Raw genomic sequence first — 24,186 nt, 5'->3', positions numbered from 1 at the left:
CACATTTATAGTTTGACACTGGGGGGGGGGGGGGGCAAAGTAGTAACTAGTGCTGAGTATTTGAATCATAATTAAAAAAAAAAACAAGATAAATAAAAACCCTTAAATGCAAGTTGTGAAATATAAATATATATTTTAATAGCTGCTACATTTAAATATTTTACAGATACAAAAACAAACAAAATATTGTACTGTCTGAAGCAGTGAATGATGTACAGAGCAATCAGTACACAATTAAACCATTATTGTTACACTTTAAATTAGGTCTCCATATGTGTTTGATAACTGCTCCATGTATTTTGATGTGAACCTGTAACCAAAATTTTGGCTGCAGTTTTGTAAAACAGACCTACTTTTTTTTTTTGTAAAAAAAAACAAAAAACGAAAGTGAATATCTAACCATTGTTAATCCTACGATAGAGATATGCTTCAAATTTTTAAAATGCAACCTTGGACAAAATAGAATAGTAATTTTTGTTTTTACTGCTCACCAAAATTTTAGTTGCAGGTTCACTTTAAGAAATGCCCTTTGTAGAACTTATAATACATATTTACACAGATGTTAATATGAAACATTAACGGAATTTAAGTTATTTAAAAAAAATTATTTTATTTTGAAACAAAAATTCTACAAACGATTACATGAATACTATATAAAAGCTAACAATTACTATACGTGAATATCAAAAATTGAAACATGTTCATTAACAATTACAATTATTTTTGTGGGAGGGGGGAAAAGGAGAGTTAAACCCCCCTCCCAAAAAAAAAAAAAAATTAAATAACCACCTCAAAACTGATTTCTGGATAACAATTATTTATCCACAGACACTTCAGATCTCCACAAAAAAAAAAAAAAAAAAAAAAAAAAAGAAGGGGGAGGTGGAGAGGAATTGTACCGAATGTATATAAATAGATTTAGAAAAAAAAATCCATAATATTAAATATGCCCGCCTGAATGACATTAGACATGCACTTGTAAGGACTCTGTTCATTTTACTACAAATATGCAGGTTGTTACATACATGGGGGGGGGGGGAATACACACACTGGCAGTGGAGTATACTTCTCAAAAACTAAAATGTGATTCGGTAAACTAACAGATCTTATCTAGGTAAAGAACACCACCATCAGCAGAAGGATAGATTGGGAAAGAAAATAAAATACAATTGTTCATTTAAAAAAAGGGAAAACTATCAACATTGGAAACACTGTAGTATATTACATTTCAGTGAAGAAGGAATCACATTAAATTATACAGCATATATGCATTAGTGTTTATTTAAATTTAGCACAAAAAGTAAAGTCCACTTTTTAAAATGTAGTGCATTTGGCCACTGCAAGCATCCATTATAAGAAAAAAAATCCAAACTGGTCTCCCAAGGCCAATGTTGCCCATCAAAAATGTATCAAAAATATGTAAAAAACAGCTTATTTTTTATTACTGTCAATATAGTTAAAATGGGTGAATTATAAGAGTTTTGATACTGGGTAATAGAAATGCATAGATATGTTGTAATAAAACAATTTGATTTTCTCAGCTCTTTTATGCATTTCAAAAGTCTAATAGTCACTGGGTCCTTGTGAAATCTACGCCTCAATTGTCGGAGCTTTCTTATAGATGGGTTTTTTGACTGCATCGTAGGCAACCTCTTTGTTCCTCCTAATGCGCATTACCAGAAAAACAATGATGAAAACTGCAAACAGCAGGCCAACCACTGCACCAGCAACAAGAGCTGTAAAATAAAATAAAGAGTCAATACAAGTTGTTGCACACACCATGGACAAGTAAATATTCAGGGCATGCCAACTATATGCAACTTCCAGCTCTTCTTTGGGCTGCTCTTTCAAATTTGTGTATAGCCATAGACTGAGAGGGGGAAGTCAGGCACATCCCAACCCAAGAAAGTATTATGCTACCTTTTGACCTTGCCTGGATTTTCAATGATACTTTTTAGGCTGTGTAAGCATATCATGAGCCATTCTAGCTCCCCCACATTTATTTTTGTCTTCATATTTGTAATTTTATACAATCAAAAGTCAAATCATATTGACATGTACACAAGTTGATTAAATATGGAGTAGCACATGCCTAATGATTTGTGATACCAACACAGAAGTTCAATTGGTACTGGTTTAGTTTCACAGCAGCCGATATATCGGATGTGATATCGGCCAATCCGATAACTCCATGCGTAGTGGGGTTATGAACTGGTTAAAGAAAAAAATAATTAAAAAAATTGCATCGGATCGGCCGATATATCAGCACAAATTCAAGAACAAAGCAGTGTGTTGTCCAGCTGCAAATTGATTTTATGAATGACTACAAAATAAGGAATTTGCTTTGCATTTCCCCAAGCCATTCAGTGCACAGGATGACCCCCCCCAACCCCTTTTCATAAAGCAAATAATGAACAATTGACCACTGTATTTCCTTCCTTTTAATTATTGTTTGTTTCATTTGGTTAACAGGTGGTTTACATTAGCTGTAACAATAAAAATAACCAAGCCAGCTCTTACACAGCAACCAATGGGAAGAGACAGAATATACAACTAACCCCAAGTGATTGTCCTGTAGAAAACAGGATTTGTTTTCTTCATGCCGGAGGTAGCAATTGCAAAAACATATGACGACATAACATCTGCCATAAAAAGTTCAAGTAGAAAATAAAAAAAATAGTAAAATCATAAAATTCAAGAATACTACTTACCAATGACAACTTCTGTTTTACTGAAGAAGTCATGAGTGGTGCTGGCCATGAAGATTTCGTTTGACTGTCCCACTTCTGGTAGGTTCTTGTTGATCATTATATCATTGTCACTTTGGTCGACATCAATAGTGAATTTCGGATCAGCCAAGTCATTTTCTGGAATTTTGTTACCCATTGTAGTCTGTGGAAGAAAAGACAGGTAAGTATTAGTGAGGCTGTGATTTCTAAGCAACATAAAAAAAAAAACACTAAAAAAAAACAAAAACACAATTGTTTGTTTTCGGGACCGCTAGCCAGTAGATGGCACCCAACAAAGCTATTCAATTGTTGCTCCATTCCAGCGCAATCAGCTATATTTCAGCTCAGGGTTTGGATTATTATTACACACACACATACATAGTTTATGTATGGTTTAGGCACTACAGTAAGTGTACTATTTTTTTCCTGTCCAAAACCCTGAATCTGTCAAATAATTGCTTATGCTATTATACCTTTGTATAGTGTTTACAAGTAAAAACCCAAACTTACATGCATATGGAACTATTTAAAAGCATAACATAGCATTTAAAATCAAATACTTACTGTGGGTGTGTCTTCGAGATCATCAATTTCTTCTGCAGAAGAAAGAAATATTAAGATAAAATAGCAGTATGGATATACAAGTCTGTCCAATGTTTATTTAGCAAATGATTACTATAGTTTCAGTGGCATAGGAAATGGAAGCAAAATGACAAGCCCACAAACAGTAATGGTGTGTACACACTTGTACTATGTGCATGACATTTTGACTATATAGTCAAAATATCATGCAGATCGCACATGTTTTAACCCTTGCGATCCCAATGCGCGCTCCCGTATCGCAGCCAGAAGGTCTTGGCTGCATAGACTATATAAATAAATTGTACGCTGATACTCTAAATTGTACAAGTGTGTACACACCTTAACACAATTATAGATAATCATGGATTCTATTGAATAAACCATGTTCTGTACAAGCCTAGCAGGAGGTAATAAAGCTTCACTAAACTGATCGTTTCTTTGGCAGAAACACTAAAGCACCTTGTGGTGAATTTAAAATCAGAACATTCTTAAAAGGAGGAGATGTGGTGTTGGGAAACACACCACCTCCTTTCAGAAGCAATTTTACTTACATTTTGCTATGGTTTATCATTCCAACACATTAGTATCGGTGTAACTCCCAGTTCGTATTATACGCTCGAGTCTTCCTTTTTAAAAATGTAGGCAATCTACATGTTTACTCCGCACAGGCTTTTGCAACACACTAAAAACTCTGGTTTCCCTTTTCTAGCCACACCTTGTTTATTTTTCCTAAGCATTTATGTATCAAGTGTGTTTGAACATGTTTTACAGCAATTTATACAGGTCACAAGATTGAAGGAAGAGACAGAATGGAAGGCACAAATTATAGCCCTTTAAAAACAAATTTACAAAAGCTGAATACACATTAGACTATGTGAACCCAGCATGACATCGCAGGCAACAAAACACGGCATTTGCAAGTGCACATACATTCGACAGCATGACCCTTGATATGACATAGATGAAGCCGCCTTCATTCAGCGGGGGTCTGGCGGTCAGATCGCCAACTGCAGGAAGGGGACACATGTGCACGAGATGCTCACGCATCCCCTTCAGATGGAGGTCCCCCCCAACCCTGCAGGTCTGTCTCTCTGAAGCGGTGACTGGCAGGGTTCGCTTCCCCTGCTGGCTGGAAACTGGGACGCTCGCTCAGATGGACCGTCGGCTCACCAGCGGGGGCATTCTGGCGAGCCCTGTCTGAGGCGATCCATCTCTACCCCTTCAGCCCTGCATGTAAGCCACTAATGATGCTGATGACTATGCACAAGGGCATTCAGACCGGACCGCAAATGGACAAATCCACATTGCACTGCAGGTGGGACAACATTTAACATGTGCCGAGAGAGTTAAAAAAAAAAAAAAAAAATAATAATAATCAAAATCGCATTTGTTTGACATTCCATCAAATCTGAATCGGACCTGCCTGTGCAGTTGACCTGCAACTTAACTTATATTGCCAGCGATCATATTGCCCCGTGTGTACGCACCTTTACTTATTTCTATTGTAGCCTCTCAGACATCTGCATCAAGTGCAGCCTGCAGGTTTATCATGAGCTATAATTGAACAGCACCAGAAGACCAGTCAAGCCACCACACATTAGGAGAAGTGGGGGGGTGTATATCACACAGGATATATGCAATATATCCTGTGTGATCCCAGCCAAGCCTGCCCAGCAAACAAGCAATCAAACAGCTTGCTTGTGCAGCTGTGATGCGCATAGGACCATGCATTGCATCGGACCTTCTGTTAATCACCTAAAATTTGGTCACTTTTACAGCAATGAATTGCTGTAAATCGCAGAAAGAGATATCAAATTGCAGGTAGATTGTAGTGTATGGGGGCCTTTAAGGCAACGATTGCCGTGAATTGGAAATCGGCCCACAAAGTGGTTAGTGGGGTCCCGATCACAACGGTGCTTTTACACTGCATTCAGCTCAAAAGTATTGTCAAAAAGGAGAACAGTACTTTTGTAGTTATGGCTGTTTGCCATATATTAGGAGCATCAAAAGGCTCTAGTCATTGCTTGAAAATTTGACTGATCCATGCCAGTGTGACCATTTAAGAATCACATATGGCACAATAATTACCTGAGGAGTCTCCAGAACCAGAAAGATCATCAAATGAATCAGGGCTTTCATCAAATGGCTCAGAATCTAGTTCATCATAGTAGTCTGGTTCCACAAAGTCTTCGTCATCTGGTAAAGACCCAGAAGATTCATCCAGGTCCCCAAGGATTCCACTTGGATCCATAGTCTCGGTTTCTCGTATCTAGAAGTAAATAAAAAATAAATAATTATAATAATAATAAATAAATAAAAAATGATAAAAATGTAAAAAATAAATAGTGTAAAAAAACATGTCAGCCATAGTAACTATGGTTCAATTCCCAATTACAATCCGGTTATGTGGAAACATGCAGAAAGTTAAAAAGGGAAAAGAGAGGTGTGTGTGTGTGTGTTCTGCAATCCAAAAGTTGCTCTGAACGTTGGTACGTCGAAATGCGCCATGCTTAGCATGGTTTTCTGCTTGGCTAGAATTTTAGTCGGGTTTAGCCATTTTGCTATAAAGCATTAATGAAGTTCTCGATGGACCACAAAAAAAAAAAAAAAAAAAAAAGGAAAAAAAGCCATTTGGGTGCCCAAATGGGACACTTTTTAAACAAACTGAAACATTAGTGTGCACAGCATGCATGTATGTTCAGCAGAACAAATCTTTGTACCAGCAGCAGTAATAAACAAGCCTTTATAGAAAAAAAGTTGAAGGTTTGCTTTTTTTTTTTTTACCATTGATACCTTGAGGGACATCAGTAAAATAGTTTGTCATCAGAGCATACCATTTCTTCTCAAGGAGATTTTATTTCAATCATTAAAAGTAGGATGGCGCAGGTTTTTTTTTTTTTTACTACTGAGTTTAAGAGTAACAGCCACACCTGCTTTCTAGAACATGCCCAACAATGTTCTATGTGCTAGGCACAATATGTTACTGAACAGGATAACAAGCAATGACATAACCATCATTATGAAAAGGTGAAGGAACAAAAACTACTTTTGCTGGCAACAGAAAAAGCAGCCTTACCACATTATAATCTATGGACAGAATGCATATATTTCAGAGGAAAAAAACCTGCCAGTTGCATTACATGAGAAGATGGGCAGTACTTAATAGGTTAAGTGTTACACATTGGTGTAGCTGGTAATTTTCCTAGTTTACTCGTTACACAACACACCTTAGCCCTTAGCTGAACTCGTTTGACTACTTACATCAAGTATCAAAATGAGTATGTGCTTATGACAAATGATCAGTCATATTCTGGTAAGGAAATAGTCACACCAGTACAAAAGATAAGGAGAGACATTTGTTTGATCTCCCTCTAAACCAGAGATCAGTGTGATTATAAATAAGGAATAGTGAACGCACTTTAATAGCAGCAAATGCTGTGCTATTTCAGAAAGTCGCATTGGGGAAACTTCCATTGTTTGAGAAAATTAGCTCCAAGCTAAAAAGTGTTCAGCATCCAGTTGTTTTGGGGAAACCGTCCTGAGGCCGCACGTCTACCGGATTTCTGTTCTAACCTTCTTGAGGTGCGATTAGTAATCTGTGTAAAGAAGGGCTTTGGGGCTGGTCACGAATGCTGAGCGTGCCTGGTACTTGGCATGGGGGGAGAAGTCACTTAACATGGCAACCCCTTGCAGTAGGGAACAAGAGTGCAACAGTTGCACCTAGCAGGACAGGTCACGCAGGAAAATTGAATACAATCCCATTAACTTTAGATGGTAGTGATTTAAAAAAACAAACAAACATTAAAATAGAAATTAATTCTTCCCTATAGAGCCAACATCAACATGACAATACCATAAAAAAAAAAAATATATACATATTTATATTATGTGAGAAACAAAGTTGTAAATCATTAAATACAAGTGCCACCAAGTACATATAATCATACTTGTAGCCCACTTGAAGCAAATGCTTTAAAAGCTAGACTGCTACCTTGTGATTGCCTCTGTGTTTGAGTATGTGGGAGAGAAAGTTCTCTGCTCAGTGGACTATTTAATATAACTTCCGTATTTTGAACTATGTGTCCAAGTGACTGACCTTGCAAACCAAGTACAGTTTGTTATCTAGCATTTTGAAGTTAAATATTATCCAGGGAGATTAAAAAATACACAGGAACAAAAAAAATACTCAACTTTTTCCTGTAAATCTGTAATTTGCCTATTGTGCAAAGTGTAACGCTTTTGGAATGATGGTTATGCTTATGAAGAAAAGCTAACGGGTTTCTACATAAAATGTGACATTTATATACCCTACCTGTAGTAGTTCTGTTTTATCAGCTACAATCGGTTATTACGATATTATGAATGGTACACAGGGCCCTGCTGCCATGTGGATTTGTGTTAGTCATACCTACAGTTTCTTTATAAAAAACTGTTACATGTGGGTATTCCTATATCATACTTTATGGTGTATAGAGTAGCAAGTGTATATTTAGAGGCCATTCCATTTTTTATGTGCATCTGCTCTCTCATCTAAAGTGTTAAGAGATCAGGGTCTATTACATTTTTGGGCTTTTTTGTGTTATACTCCCTGTACTGCTTGGTTTTGCCCTGTAAAATTGCTAAACCCAACTCAAGTGATGGGTGCTTTTTCTGGGAGGTGGAGGGGAGAAATGCTGGTAGTGGTTGTTCACTCCTGAATGGAGCAACAATTGGATTTCTCAGTTTCCCCTTAACTTTGTATCCTCCTTACATACTAATAAGCCTGCTCAAAGCATTTGCATCGCAAGTTAGTAGATGTAGTTTCACTTGCTGCAAACAGATGGCAGTGTTTCGGAGAAAAACAATCAGATATATTGATATAGAAAAGGTCTAGTGTCTAAATTGTGTCTGAAACATCTGTTGGCAGTGAGTGAAAACTACATCTTTGTACTCTGTTATACAGAGTGGTACTTGTGTATTATCATGGTGCCCGCAAAAATCGGATACGATTTAGGGGCCAATTTGCATGCTATTCCATCCTTGCACACCCCCACTATCCAAGTCAGCCCGAAGTGTGGCGAGCAGATGCGGTACGCGTCCTCCCGACCTGTTCATACCCCCACTATCCACGCCGGTGTGGAGTTGCTTTTATAAAGAGTGGCGAGCGCAGCGAAGGGATGCGTAAAACGATCCCGAAGCCATGCTTCGGGCTGACTTGGATAGTGGAGGTGTGCAAGGATGCAAATCAGCAGGAAATCGCAGAAAAATCGGCCGCTAAATCACATCGCGGATCGAAACGGCCACTAAATCATATACGATTTAGATGAAATCTGGTGCTGTGATAATACACAAGTACCTGCACAGTAAACATTGGGAGAATACAGTGGTAGAGATTTAAATACCAGCCAGGCACTTAAATCTTATACTGGCTATAACCCATTGATGCGCTTTATTTTGGAAAAAGTTCTTGTTGCATATAATACACAAATCTTATTACACACCTTTAACAATAAGCTTCAACTTCTACCCCTTTCACACTGACAAATATTTGCCTGGTTATTACACATGAACACGCAACAACCGAGGAAATTGGTCAGTGCAAAAGGGTCCTGAAAGTTTGTCCTGGGTCCAATGTTCCAGGATTTCAACCGGGGTCTTCACCAGGGTTGGACCCAGGTCCAGGGGAAGCATAAAGACGCTGACATCTCCCACTGCCACCTCCCGACTACACCACATGCCCGGCTTCATGCTGGGTCGGGTGGATAGTGTGAAAGCGCTTGTAAGACAGGTAGCACCCAGGATTTTGTACCTGGCTTGCAAGCGCTTTCTAGTGTGAAACGTGTATTAGGCTGCTCACTACTATTGCAGCAGCACAGACATGAGTAATGGACCCAATCTTGCATCCCACTCTCCAACCAGATTCTGTATTTATGTAGCCCTAGGGGATGGAGAACAAAATTATGCGAGTCTTCACTTCTTGCTGCATTAACTTGCATGGGCAAAAACTTAATCTGCAATTGGATAAACCCTGTATAGAAATGCTAGGGGTTACTCCAATCTAAGATGTGGAGAGAGATCTGGAGTGCATGACAGCGAACAATTATTGACTACATACCTAACATATCAAAACCAAAAGATATTGCAGTTGATTGAAAGACACAACTACATATTCATTTAAGAGCTTCACCATAGTTAAGAGATGAATGTAAATGCATGAAATTGTAGTGACCTTCACCTTAACCTTGCAGGTGTGCTACCCTGTCTATTAACAATAGTAACACTTGTGAGTAGAAAATAAAAAGGTTTCAAAGTTGTGCAACAAACGACTGGCTCAGCGATATGCAAGTGGTAGGCCAGGCGTGGGTAGAGACTTTATAAATCTGCTCAGAACTAACAACGCCAGGCTGTTACTAGTTTTAATCCCAAAGAGGGCAAGACCTAAGTGATCCCACAAAGTCAAATCTCTTCCTGCCAGCCAAGCAAAGGGGCAGACAAAAGAATACAGAGGTTTGGATAAAAAAAAAAATATATATATTATAATGGTACTTGTGAGTTATCCGGGCTGCCGATTTTTTCATCGCGCCCAAAATCGTGGGCATCGCGTCGGTCGTGGCCGTTATAAGGAGCCGCGACGCCCGCGATTTCCCATAGACAGTAATGTTAAAAGACACGATGGACACGATTTCCGACACGATTTCCCATAGACAGTAATGTTAAACACGCGATGGACCCGATTTCCCATAGACAACAATGTTAAAATAAAATGACAATGTGAAATTGGCCAATATGGGCATTTCACATTGGATAGTTTTAAAAAAAAAGGTACTTGTTTCCTAGCACGGCCACACCGATTCAGATCGGGGTGGTCGTGTCGAAAAAAAATCGGGTCGATCGCAACCGACCGATTTTTGACCCGATTTTTTTCATTGAATCCAATGTAAATTGGGTCCCTGGGACCCAATTTTACATTGTATTCAATGAAAAAAATTCCCAACCCCCCCAAATTTAAGCGCGTTAACCCCAGCCCACGATAGACGCCAACCCGAAGCGTGGCGAGCGCAGCGAGCCCGCGAGGGGCGGCGGTACGCCCGAAGCGTGGCGAGCCCCGCGAGGGGACGCGGATACCTTCACAGATAAACGCGTCCCTTCGCGGGCTTCACAGGTGTCCGCGTCACCACGGACACCTGTGAAGCCCGCAAGGGGACGCGTATAACTGTGAAGGTATCCGCGTCCCCTCGCGGGGCTCGCCACGCTTCGGGTTCGGTGGCTCGCTACACTATTCTATTCTCACTCCACGCCGACGTGGATAGTAGGGCATGAAAAGGTCGGAGGACGCGTACCGCCGCCCCTCGCGGGCTCGCTGCGCTCGCCACGCTTCGGGTTGGCGTCTATCGTGGGGTCACGACGGGGACATCTATAATGTGAAATGGGTCATATTGGCCCATTTCACATTTTTACAGCATTTCAATGTTAAAAAATATTTTAACATTGAAGCCTATGCAAAAATCGGGTGCATCGCGTCGGGACCAATGTTAATGGTCCCGACCGACGCGATGCCCCCGATATTTTACCTTTCCCGACAAGATTTCAATGTTAAAATATTTTTTAACATTGAAGCCTATGGAAATATCGGGGGCATCGCGTCGGGACCAATGTTAATGGTCCCGACCGACGCGATGCCCCCGATATTGTCTCCTAGCCGGCAAAATGGACCTGATTTCAAAAGAAATCGGGTCCATCGGGGGTAATCGTGTCCCTTAAGTAAGGGACACAATTACTTAAGATTGTGGCCGTGCTAGGAAACAAGTACCAAAAAAAATGTTTCATGGCCCCCCACCACCGTTAACGCCACCCCGCTATTGACGCCAACCCGAAGCGTGGCGAGCGCAGCGAGCCCGCGAGGGGCGGCGGTACGCGTCCTCCGACCTTTTCATACCCCTACTATCCACTAGGGCGTGGAGTGAGAATAGAATAGTGTGGCGAGCGCAGCGAGCCCCGCGAGGGGACGCGGACACCTGTGAAGCCCGCAAGGGCACGCGGATACCTGTGAAGGTATCCGCGTCCGCTCGCTGCGCTCGCCACACTATTCTATTCTCACTCCACGCCCTAGTGGATAGTAGGGGTATGAAAAGGTCGGAGGACGCGTACCGCCGCCCCTCGCGGGCTCGCTTCGGGTTGGCGTCAATAGCGGGGTGGCGTTAACGGTGGTGGGGGGCCATGAAACATTTTTTTTTTTTTTTAAAACATATCCAATGTGAAATGCCCATATTGGCCAATTTCACATTGTCATTTTATTTTAACATTACTGTCTATGGGAAATCGCGGGCATCGCGTCGCGGCCCCTTCTAACGGCCACGACCGACGCGATGCCACCGATTTCGGCTAAATCGCAGGCATCGAGTCGGTCGGGTGTCCTTAAGTTAAGGACAAAATCGGCAGCCCGGATAACTCACAAGTACCATTATAATAATCCATAAAGGGAACAAGCGATTGAGCTAGGTTTTACATTTCTGCTGTAATGCTGAAAAAAAAAAATCAGTTTCTTCCATAAAAGGATATTTCAGTTGTAATTTACAGCACTTCAGAACATGAGAGAAGAAAGGAAATTCACCTCATTCCACAAATAAACTGTTTTTCATTGGGCCAAAAAATAAAAAAGATGCCTCTATAAATGTAGCAGTGCTATTCTCCTCCACTGTCCATGTACTGTCAATTTTATCAAAATATGTCCTGTATAAATGTTCCCAGGAACAATCCATAATAGCTTATATTTAAGCTTTAGGGCAGGATGTATTAATATACAAATATGTATATTATTTAATTCGCCACGAGGCCAGCGCATATGTACTAACATATGCGACTTACATCGCAGTGCAGTGACGGAGGCCCCCCCGCGATATCTGTACTGTGGTGTGGTCTCCATCACCTCCCAGCCGCCTACTGCTCCCCATGCAGCCAGGACAGCTCAGCGTGGCTGTCCCGGCACCACCTCCTCCAGCCGGAAGGACGTCCGACTGCGTTGCTAGGGGGAGGAGGGGTTTACCTTCCAGGGTCCAGGAGGACCTGCAGGAAGGTAAGCCGGAGGGAGGGGGTTCGGCGAGGCAGCGGGGTTGCAGCAAAAATAATCCCATAGGCTTTCGCCACCCAAAGGTGGTGATACCCTACTATGCGGTATCGGTGCAGCTGTGTTTTAATACATAGGTAAATGCAGTAAACCGGGGGTTTTACCGCATTTTTCAGCTTAATACATCTCGCCCTATCTGACCTATTAAGAGCATGTTCCAAATTGAACGTGAAGTCAAGTTTTAAAGGAAAAAAAAATAAATAAATAATAAATACAAAAATATAATAAGTTGCATGCATGGACATAGTTTTTTTCTGGAGGTTCATGAAGACCCTGGTATATCCTGTGTTGCCATTAGCATTCTACTTATGTGGTTATGTATTGTTTGGTGACCTTAAGACTGGAAATTACATATTCACAGGTCAAGGACACATTGTCCAACTGCATAGGAACCAGTCAGCATTTGAACATACCATATGTCAAAAGCAGGATTTAGCCATAGGGGAGAATTCGCTTTAAGCTAGTGAGAAATTCAGATATCATGTACTTTTGAGAACTATGATCACAGCACTGAAACCAGAGACATTACACTCTGAAACAGATCTCTCTGAGCCAGTCCGCCTAAACTCTTCTGCTGGCAGGAAACACCTTCTTTAGGGATGAATCAAACTTTGTAGAAGACAGAATCTAAGCCTAGGGGAAGACAGCTTCCTGGCTGATTATAAATAAGCTCAGAGTTGCCCGTCTGTGCTTGCTCACAGGAAAAAAAAAAAAAAAAAAAAAAGCTGCCACAAGAGATTTATGGTTAACCGGAATTAAAAATCAGTGTGAAAGTTTAATAGTGCAAATTGAAGGAGAAATTTTAGGTGTTAGAATACTGTACAATCATTGCGGGGATATAGTTTATTTCTGGGTACTCTAATGCAGCATTTACATGACCTGAACCAACATTAAAAAAAAACCTCATAACTTTATTAGGTATATGTTTTATGTACATAAGTGCCTCATGTCAGGAATGCCTCTGGTTCCTAGGCTTATGGGGCATGCACACGGATTCTATGGCTGGTTTTGACTATGTGGTTTTTCCCTTGAAGTGCATGGAGCATGTTTTGGCTACATGCACTTGCCATTTTGATTATGTGCCATTTGCCCAATGGCCACATACATTACAAGCAAGTGTCAAAATTGCCTTACCTGCAATCTGCAAGCTGTCTACTTTTCTTGAGCTACAGAACTCACAGGTGCATTGGTATCACAAGCAGATAAAATGGTTAGCCATACACACACTTCTACAACAAAAATGCTCCTCAACTGGGGCCATATAGAATAGGGTGTGAGAATCAGACATTTTGGGAGAGTTTTCCCATTTATTTAAAGAGGCAATAATTGACACTGAAAACCAGGTTGATTTTGCCATGCAATTGATTGAACAAATAAAAAAATTGCTACTGGAACAAACCATGCACCTAATTCAGAATTGATTGTAAAAGGACATTTTTCTCACAAATGGACAAAATTATGTGCACTGAAGGTGGGACAGATGCAACATGTGTAGAGAGAGTGTAATGAGTTATTTTGTTTGTGCCAGGTAAATACTGGCTTCTTTGAACGCACCTCAGCCCACTCATCCACTGGTCTGTTTTGATCTTATTTTCCTGCCACTCTTAATGCTGTGAGTAGTACTTTAGTCAGTTATCGCTGATTTCCACAGCTTTTGGGCACCCAGTTGGAGTAACAACTAAATTGCTCAGACAAGCCTTACGTTGGGTGCCCCCAACACATAGCTAGATCACAAGAATTTACAGTACAACCCTACTGTTGCCAGGTTCATAATTTTGTCTGCGGCGATAACTAGAACTAGCGGGAGGCATTGAGAAATTATGCTGCATTAATTTATTGCATTTCTATAAATATACGCTCACCCCCACAAAATGGCTGCATTCAAAATGTGTAATGACAGAAAAAAAAAAAAAAAAAAAAAGAAACGAGTGTAAGCATGTCTCTATAGGACTGTAGAGGCCAATACACAATTTTTAGGTCAAAATCTGATGTGTATGACTGGACAATGGAGCACAGATGCCTGCTGCAGCCTCATTGCTGGCCTGTTTTACCGGCCCAGTAAACCACTTTCCATCATCCCCTACTGTGAAAAATGTTCACCCCCATGTCGATCACTGGGCCGGGTGAAAATCACTGTGTATGAATTCAGTGATTTTTTTCGGACAGCAATTATCACATGAATGCTCAGCATAGACTAGGCAAAAACACCCAGTGTGTATGCACTTTAACCCCAAACTGATGGCTTTATAACTACTTTTTTTAAATGAAGTTATCACTTTAAAAAAAAAAAAAAAACAACAACCTGGAAATGGATTTCTCTCAAGTAAGCTGTAAGTAGTATGGATACTGAATGGGCTTACATCACTGTCTTAGTAAACATAGACCTTGATTTTTTCAGTGAAACAGGAAATGAACACTTCTCTAAATAATTTTATAATGAAAGTGTCTGGGGCAGAGATTCACTTCATTGTCTGACCTTTAAACTGTTGACTGTATGGCTCAGTAATGACTCTGCTGTTTGCAGAGACCTGGAACCACACAGAGATTCTTGATTACAGTGTAAAGTAATTTGCACACCAACGAGGACCGTCTAAGTACCGTGCCCAATGTGATTATGTAGAAGAGGGACAACCCCTATATAATGCATTTTCTTTATACTTCCAGGATGTAACGCTTTACTACCCTGCTGTCTAGTCAACTATTAAATCTGTTCCCATCAATAATAAAGTGGTTTTCAGTCTAGTTAGCATAACTCTGGTAAAATAGATAAAGATCATTGCTTTAACATGGTGAAAAGGAAAGGATTAGAAATACAAATCCGACGTGTGGGGTTCTTATGTTTTATATGCCAAATGTATTTGGCTTAACTTGGAAGATAGATCTAGGTATGTGGGGTTGAATGCTGCTGGAAGGGAAGAGTCACCCGGCATTGCCAGCTACAGAAGTGTCTACATCAAGTTAATGAACGAGGGAAAACATGCGATGTCAGCAGAACACAACATATATCTCTGTAACATCGCATAGATGTTGGGAATTGAACCCTGCCCCTTAGTGTGTGAAACACAAAAAGGAAGCCAAAATATACTGAGTAAATACAAGTCACAGAACAAATGGCTTGGCCAGATACTCAATTAGTCATTGGAACATGAAGTCTACAGGTAAGGAATGGTAAATATCAGAAGACTAACTTGGAAAAGGAAAGTACTGGATAGCAAAGGATCACAATCAACTGGCAAGTTAAAGTTACCCAATGTAAAGCAATTTCTTTCCATGTATGCATGGAGATGGGGTGCGGTCTATCAAAAATGGAGCATTAGGAGGGGTGGGGGGGGGGCGTTGCATTTTTTTTTTTTATGGGTGTCCACAGAATAATTCAGATGTATTCTGATGCACCCAAAAGCCAACGGAAGGCCACCATCTGCTGCATTCACACCCAAATAGCAGAAAAACAACTGCTGCAGGTGGGTGTCCAAAAAAAAAAAAAAAAAAAAAAACACCTTTGAATGCTTGACCGATGACCATTTATTTGTTTGGATCTTACGAGAGACATTAGAGATGCTTAGGCCGGTTTCACACACTCCGGCTCCTGCCGGACGGTGAAATCCCGCACGGCCGGGGAGCCGTGCCGCACACAGTAGTTGTGAATGGACACTATTGTGTCCATTCACACGGGACGGCCACGGCCTGGCCGCACGGCTGCAGTCGGATCCCGCCACTGGAAGGGACGGCTGCCGGGCTGTGGCCATCCCTCCATGATAAACTACTTTGTGCGGCACGGCTCCCTGGCCGTGCGGGATTTCACCGTCCGGCAGGAGCCGGAGTGTGTGAAACCAGCCTTAGGCTTTAAATCAGTAGTTACCAAACTTTTTTTTACTCCCGGCACCCTAGAGCAGTGGTAGCCAACTACAGTCCTCGGTTGTACCAACAGTGCACATTTTCCCAGACGGCCAAGCTGCAGCAGAAGTATACCAATTACTCACTGACACATTTTAACAGACCCACAGGTGGAGCTAATTATTTCACTTGTGATTCTGTAAGGAGACCTGGAAATCCTGAACTGTTGGTAGCTCTTGAGGACTGGAGTAGGCTACCCCTGTCCTAGAGCAGTGGTTCCCAACACTGGTCCTCAAGTACCCCTAACAGTGAACGTTTTCCAGGTCACCCAGCAGGTGCACAGATTATTCAGGCACATTTTAAAAGAGCCACGGGTGGAGCTAATTATGTCACTTGTGATTCTGTGTGGAGACCTGGAAAACATGCACTGTTGGGGGTACTTGAGGACCAGGGTTGGGAACCACTGCCCTAGAGCATCAACATTTTTTTTTTTTTTTTTTTTTTTAAGGCCAAATGTTTCTTATTGCAAAATACATAAAAATATTAAAGTAAATAGTGTTTATATGTCATCATTTTGGTCAGTTAAGTGGTAAGGTGAATTTTCTTCTGTTTGTCCACATTGATGGACACGAGCACTGGTTTTGCCTGTTACATTGAATATAAATTATTTGAATTGGTCTTGGACCATCAACCCAAGGCACCCCTGCAAGTATCTCAGGGCACCCCAGGGTGCATAGGCACACAGTTTGGGAACCACTGCTTTAAATGATGGTGAACACACAGTTTTGTTTGTTTTTAATAGCTCTATCTATATAGATGATGATTTAAAACGAACCTGATACTTCATGTTAGTTCTAGTACCTTTTAAAATCCATGCAGTTCCTCTTTCCTGCATGGTGTGTCACGGTCTCCTGTGGAATCTAGCACAGGCTGATCTGTATCACACAGTTCATACTATACTACAGTCACCAGAACAGACAGCAACCCCCCAGGCAGGAAAGAGGAACTGTATGGATCTTGAAAGGTGCCAGGTGATAATAGAGTAAACACTAGCGGCATATCTTTATTATGGCCCTCTAGATTATAGATCTAAACAATTGCAGAAAAGTTGTACGTTAGGCAATATGAAAATGATGACATGCACCACATATACAATTCTACTGTATTTTGTACTAGACGGTAAACTTTTAAGCATGAACTCTTGGTTGTGCAACCTGCACAAGGTACATCTACTCCATCCCCTCCCTATTTCCCAAAGGAAACCAGAAACCTGCAAGTCCTACAGTACTGTTTGTTCTCCAGTCGAGGAGCAGATAAAAAAAAAAAACACACACCACAACAACCCACATGCCATCATACAACCAGGCATGTGCAATATTGGTTCCAAGCTCTAGCAAAGTGTTTATCAACAGCACTCAAATGTAATTATATTATGTTGAAATAGTCTGTAAAGCGCTGCGGAATATGTGTGCACTATAGAAATAACTGGTGATGTACATATGGGTGGGGTGTGTGCTATTCTGGTCCCCATGTTTGGCGTACCCAAGACTGCAAGCGGCGGTGGACAGGCGAGGTGATTGGAACAACCAGCATTTCATGGGCGTTCCCATAGAAATCACCCGGTGACGTGGGCGAGCAGCTGACATCACCGGATGTCAGCTGCTCACCCACTTTCTGCCGAATGTTCACGCATATCTAAGGTTACCTCAGAGTAACCTTAAATGTGAGTGGGCCTTCCACATCGTTAGATGGTCAGCGTCCTAAGCCAACAAGTATTAAGTAACAGTACAAATTACACAGACCTCAATTTGAAAAAAAAAAAAAAATAAAAAAAAAAAAAATATATGTTGCTATCGCCAAGTAAAAAAGCAAGATAAACCATAAAATAACCAAAAATGCTGGCTTTACATTTGGGTTTAAACAGGTCTGTGGTATTAGCAACAAGAAATTAAATAAACCTCATACTAAATTATACCCCATCGGTACTAGCTCAGAATTGAACACCCATCACTATAGCACAGCTCTCTGTCACACAGTAACAGGAGCGCAATACACCTCCTCATTTTCTTCCACAAAGCATGAAGGAACCAGACCTATTTAAGTACATAAACAGATAAATGTATACAGCCAAGTACACAAACTCTTAAGTAATGACGTGGTCAGGATGTCAAGCGTGAAAAGCAGCACAGGTAGGCACGCACACACTGTTTACTCTACATGAGGGCACCTGGAATCCTGGCGCTACACAGGACACTATTCCATAAAGTAAAAAAAAAAAAAAAAAAGGGAGGAGTTCAGGAAGCTCAGAAACTATCCTGCAAAACATTTAAAGAAAGGCCCCAAATGAATAACACAGCAGCTGCTCACTGGCGGTGAAAATCTGTCATGCACATGTGAAATTGCTGACCGACAGGCAGGACACCTAGCTGACATGCAGCACTGGCTACGCTTTTTATAAAATAAGTAGGTTGTTGACTACTGTAGTCATCGTTAGTCACGGGAAGGGTGTATGTGCAGGTGTGCCTTACCTGTGTGTGTGTAGAAGGAATTACAATGCAGGTAATAAAAAAAGGATTATAACATTACCCAGATGTCATCAAAATGACCTGTTCATACTGTTGGATGTTTGCCACCATTTAGAAGCCACTACAGCGCAAGCAAAAACTATATGATCCAGGCTTACTGAATACTTTCAACATATAAAAGCTAGATGCAAAAAAAAATTTTTTTTAAATGAAAATAAAAAAAAGCCTACCAAGCAATCAAACCTTTGTCATTTATTCAAACAGACTGTTGAAAAATAAGGCAGAAGACGATTAGCTAGCACTATCTCACAATTTCATCTCTGAGCGTTTACTAAGTACCCATATACTAGGCATGGATCAGAGGGTCAACCAGTAATAAATAGAAACCAAAATGGCGACATGCTCAGGCACTCACATGGACATCAAAAGTGAAACTCATGTTTTTTTTTATGTGTAAACCTGAGCATGTGGATACCCAATTAATGTAGCACAGAACCAGCTCTTCCATTTGGCTCAGTGGGCCCCAGTATTCAAAGGTCTGTGGCTGATAAACCTTCCTATCTCTACCCAGCTAGACTGACCATTTATATGTTGCCATCCTGTGGCAAAATTTTGAATGGGGGTACTATTGTGTGATTACTCTCCTTCCCAGTGAGACCACGCCCCTGGGGAGGGGGGGGGGGGGGCTGTGTGCAGCCTCTTTCTTCCGGGTCACCTCCTCTCTGACGGCAACCCTACACAGTCCAGAGCACTAGAGGGCTCAGAAGAAAAAATGGGGGCGTGGTGTAAGTATTACAAAATCTGGATGCAACATGTGGACTCAGGGACCAATGTGCACTGCAACCATTGTAAATATGCCACTGCAATTCTGCCATTTACATTTTAGGGTGCGTAGGGGCCCCATGGCATTGCTTTGCCCAGGGGCCTACACTGTGGTTAGGACAGCCCTGATGTAGCCCATACTCTTGCATGGCTTGCCAAGCTTTGCTCGGCACACTTTACCATTCCAGATTCTAGTGCACTACGTATAAAAAAGGATTGTGAAAAACTCATGCTGCCCTTTTCTTGTATCGCCCATTGTGATGTCAACAATATCCGCTGGATACCTTAGGCTATAATCGGTAGATGGAAAACTAATCACCCACTTACAATAACCAAGCAAAATGATCCAAAATTAGCTCTAAAGAGTAATTTATTGACAAATATATCTTTAGCCTTTACATGGGGCAGCCATTTTGTACGCAAATCCAAATATGCATAAAAGCATTCTATGACTACAAAAACTTCAGTGAGGCATGAAATAGAACCCTAATGTCTTATGTCACTTAACCCCAGTAACTAAATATCAGCTGAATGCTTAGCTATTTCTACAACAAGACTGTAGGCAAAAGCTACACTACACAAGTACATTTCTGTGTGTGGCAGTGATAATACTGGGTAGTAGCCGGTCTATAATAAATAAGTGGACAAAATGTGCAGTATGTTGACAGGGGAATGCCGACATGTAGTATTGTTAAAGCACTGTAACCATGTTATCAGTACACACCTTTACATGTGCTCATAAAGTATTGTGTTGCAAGTTATATTGAAGATGTTACTTAAAGCAGTTAAATAGTATTACAACATCCACATATACAGTAGTTTGTGGACAAAACTGTATGTATTCCAGAGAATTGTGCGTAAGGTATTTTATTAAAGCCCAGAGAGATAAATTGAAGAGACAAAGAAGCAGCCAATCAGCTGCTGCCTTACATGTTATTGGCTGTGCTTGCAAAATGGCAGGAGCCGATTGGTTGGTACTTTATTACAAAGGTACTTTATTACAAATGTATCGATCTCTAGCTTTGATAAATCTCTACTACCCCCCGAGGCACTACGGAACCCCTGTGGTACCTTATAAATAAGTGAATAAAAGATGTTCGGAAGTGGCTAAAATAAGTTACACATTTTAGATCAGGCATGTCCAAACTATGGCCCTCCAGCTGTTGTGAAACTACAAGTCAAATCATTCCTTGCCACAGTTTTTCTATTAGGGAATGCTAAAACTATGGCAAGGCATGCTGGGATGTGTAGTTCCACAACAGCTGGAGGGCCATAGTTTGGACATGCCTGTTTTAGACCATCAGACAATGCATTTTTCACATTAGCAGTGGAAGCCACTGGGAATATATCTGCAATGGGAAATAATGTTTTAAGTGGAATACTTTCTTACCTCATAAACCACAGTATCATTTATATGCTAATGAGAGAGAGCCCACATAGAACAATTACCCCAGTGGGGCCTCACTCTATAACAGTTTGTCTTTTTTTAACTGGCAGACTGACTTGGTATGCCTGGCTGTTTTGAAATTGTGCAATTCAAAGTTTTGTCCCCCTCTCCCTCCCTTCTTTTAAAACAACTACTGGAGCATATAAGCAATGCAGAGTCCATACCTCACTGCGTCCTAAAAGATTAGAGCTTCAGTATGGAACTAGAGTTTACCCTAGTAATTTCATTGGCAGTGTAAAAAGGTAAATTTTACCAATCCAATCCTCCTGAGGGCAGTAACCCAATGTGAAAGCACATTAATCGTTACACAGAACACCTTCAAAAAAGTTGATATATTTATATAGAAATTGTATAAGGGCATACAATGGAGAACACTGATGAAGTAAAATTGTGAGAGATACCGTACTAATCCGCTTTTAACTGTCAGTTTTCAAACAGCATGTAAAATTCGCTCATAAATTTGTGGGCATGACCCCCGGCCCCCTGTCACACTAACCGGATGCACCAATCCATTGGGTGATTGGAGATATCGGGCATGTAAAGAAAATATGTTTGATTGCTGATCTCTTCAGGGAAGAGTATTTGTGATTATTTTTATACATGTTTAATGTTCCAGATATGACAGAGAGTGGCTCACACTAGTACACAGCTGGTATATGGGCACCTTAAGGCACTTTCATACTTTCTCTCCAAGCTTTAAATAACCCCTTAAAAAATTCAAAACCTGACCCAAAAGTCATATTTTCCCCTTACCATCATCTGAAGTGCCTACATTTTTTTATATCTGTTCATTGGCTAAATAATAAAAATTTCACATTCGGAATAATGAGAACAAGGAAGGATGCCCATTTTAGGAAACAAAGGAAGTTAACAAAATTCCAAGAGAACTTGTATGACGTTACGCAACACAGGAGAGCATATGTTGCAACACTAATGTACCATGACATGTGGAGACATCAAAGGCAAACAACTCCCTGCGTCTGTAAAGGGGATTGTGGTGATTCGGACACCCACCAAATTGTTGGTTTTTTTCTGTTCAAAGGAGACACAAAAGCAAGCAAGGGAGGGAAGGGGGGTAAGGGGTTTGTATCTACTATCTATTAGGGTAAACGATTAATGAATATACTCAACCTAAATTATAATCTCATCTCAGCTTTACAAGATTCTCCCCACACCCCCCTCCAGATAAATTTTGTATTAACAGATGCTTCAGTAGGACACTAAAAATTAGAGTAAAAACACAGCTGGAGTCAGAAAAAAAAAAATTAATACAAGAACTCCGGAAACTTGGCTTCCTCAACCAGCCATGTTTATCCAAGCTCCTTGTACTCTTTCAAGTAGTTATGTAAAGCAAAAAAATGATAATAATGCATCTTTTTGGAAAAGCCAGATACAACTGCTAATATGGCAGTCAAGAGGTTACTTTATCCTACAGACAAAAAAAAAAAACCCACATTCCAAACTCCAGTTGGAATCCAAATATTAGTTTCTACGCCACCACAGCGTAATTCCCTTGCCAAAAAAGTTATCTGGCTGAAAGGCAAGAATGAAATCTGACGTAGATACGACTTCCTGGGGCCTGCAGTGCGAACGTGGTAAAGAAAAAGCGATTGATGAGGTCATGAAGACAGCCCACCTTTGAACAGAGCATTGCAAAATAAGGCAATTAGATAGAAATGGGCCCCTACATGAAGTGAAAGTCACGAGGGTTCAATATACTGACTTGCAGTGCTGTATCACTTAAAATAACATGCTTTCTAGAAGAACGCATTCCCAACTTTAGTTCTTACCCACTTAAGCAATAAGTAAAATGACTAACCACACAGAACTAGTGTAGAAGGACAATGGTACAGGCCAGCTCATTTTCAGTGATATAGACATTACAGGTTACAAAAACAATGTACAATGGCAATTTTAAACACATAAAATACCCAAAAATAAGTAATTACTAAGGCTCTTACAGATTATGATTCATTAGGTAAAGAAAAAAAAAAAAGTTAAAGAGGTTGGGTTGTATTGTTCCATTTACTGAGTAATAAGTCATCTATTAGAAATGTATGGTAATAAGATTACTTGTGAGTTACAGAAACATATACATATATCAGAAGACAATGGTTGGCCCTTTGTGTGTGTTAATGAAGAACAGCCGAAAGGGATTCTTGTGGCACAAACACGCATGGGGCAGCCCAGATGTAATGGATGATGCTGGCTCTACGTGAAAGTCACATTCGCCTTTTACACAGAGGGAGGGAAAAGGGGGTTGTGGCAGAGACAAGGAAAATTGTTTGGATAGAACTTTATCCACAGCCCATTAGCCAAGCGAATTACGTCTGCAAGGAAAAAGGTGCTGGAATTCCTATCTAACAATGGGACAGGTCAGAGTTCTACCCCTCATGCTCTGTGGCTCAGAGACAGTCCAGGGTAAAGAAAAGAGAGCCTCTCAGACATTCAATCTGCACAACTCAATGACCACATACATCCCCCGGGGCAGAGACCCTTGTACACTCACTATGCTATGCTGCTAGGTTCTCTAGTGCTAATACAGACTTAACATTGCTATTTGATGCTACCTATAAGGAAGTGCAAATTTGCACATTTATGGTTAAAAAAAACGCAACACCAATAACTTCCAATATAAGCCAAGTGAAATACTATACAACAGAGGCTTGTAACGGTGGGATGAGACTTGTAGTTCCACACGCCGAACAGATGGAGATCTACAGATTACCTAAACTTGATACTAAATCACAGTATGCAACTTGTGTGCTAGGCTCCTTCCCCATTTACACACAAACATTAGCCCATGGGAGCATGTATTAGCTACTATTGGAATGCTCGCTATCCGATTACGCATCCGGTTCCCCCCTATTCACCTCACAGAATTGAAACAAAACCTCTTTGTGAGCGTAACTTGCGACTGGTTTGCGTCACTTACCGATTCTGCCGCTACAGCGCTGAGTAGCAGCCCCAAAACGAAAAGTATGCGATTCATGTTCTCTGTAGGATCTCTAGTAATATACTGGTCCCGGAAACAAAACTGCTGCTGACAAATTCCGGCTTATTGTAGTAGTGTATGAAGCTTCTGCTGCTGCTGTGTCTCTAATCCACGAACTTCACGAGTGTGCTCTGCGAGAGTTACCTTCA

At 40.8% G+C, this 24,186-nt stretch overlaps 1 protein-coding gene across 1 annotated transcript; it reads right to left on the bottom strand.

The window, feature by feature from the left end:
* Positions 1–113: 113 nt before the first annotated feature.
* LOC146008101 (syndecan-4-like) lies at positions 114–24,186 on the bottom strand. Its single transcript, XM_083147031.1, has 5 exons — positions 23,978–24,186; positions 5,400–5,580; positions 3,294–3,325; positions 2,712–2,892; positions 114–1,736 (listed from the first exon to the last, which is right to left on the bottom strand). Exons 1-5 carry the CDS (start codon positions 24,032–24,034, stop codon positions 1,591–1,593), a joined length of 597 nt encoding a protein of 198 aa, XP_083003157.1. The 5' UTR covers positions 24,035–24,186; the 3' UTR covers positions 114–1,590.

This window comes from Crinia signifera, chromosome 6 (genome assembly GCF_055691185.1).
Source record: "Crinia signifera chromosome 6, ASM5569118v1, whole genome shotgun sequence".
Classification (NCBI taxonomy): domain Eukaryota; kingdom Metazoa; phylum Chordata; class Amphibia; order Anura; family Myobatrachidae; genus Crinia; species Crinia signifera.
Note: the sequence above shows the minus strand (reverse complement) of the source record. Positions and strands in the feature narration are given on the sequence as shown.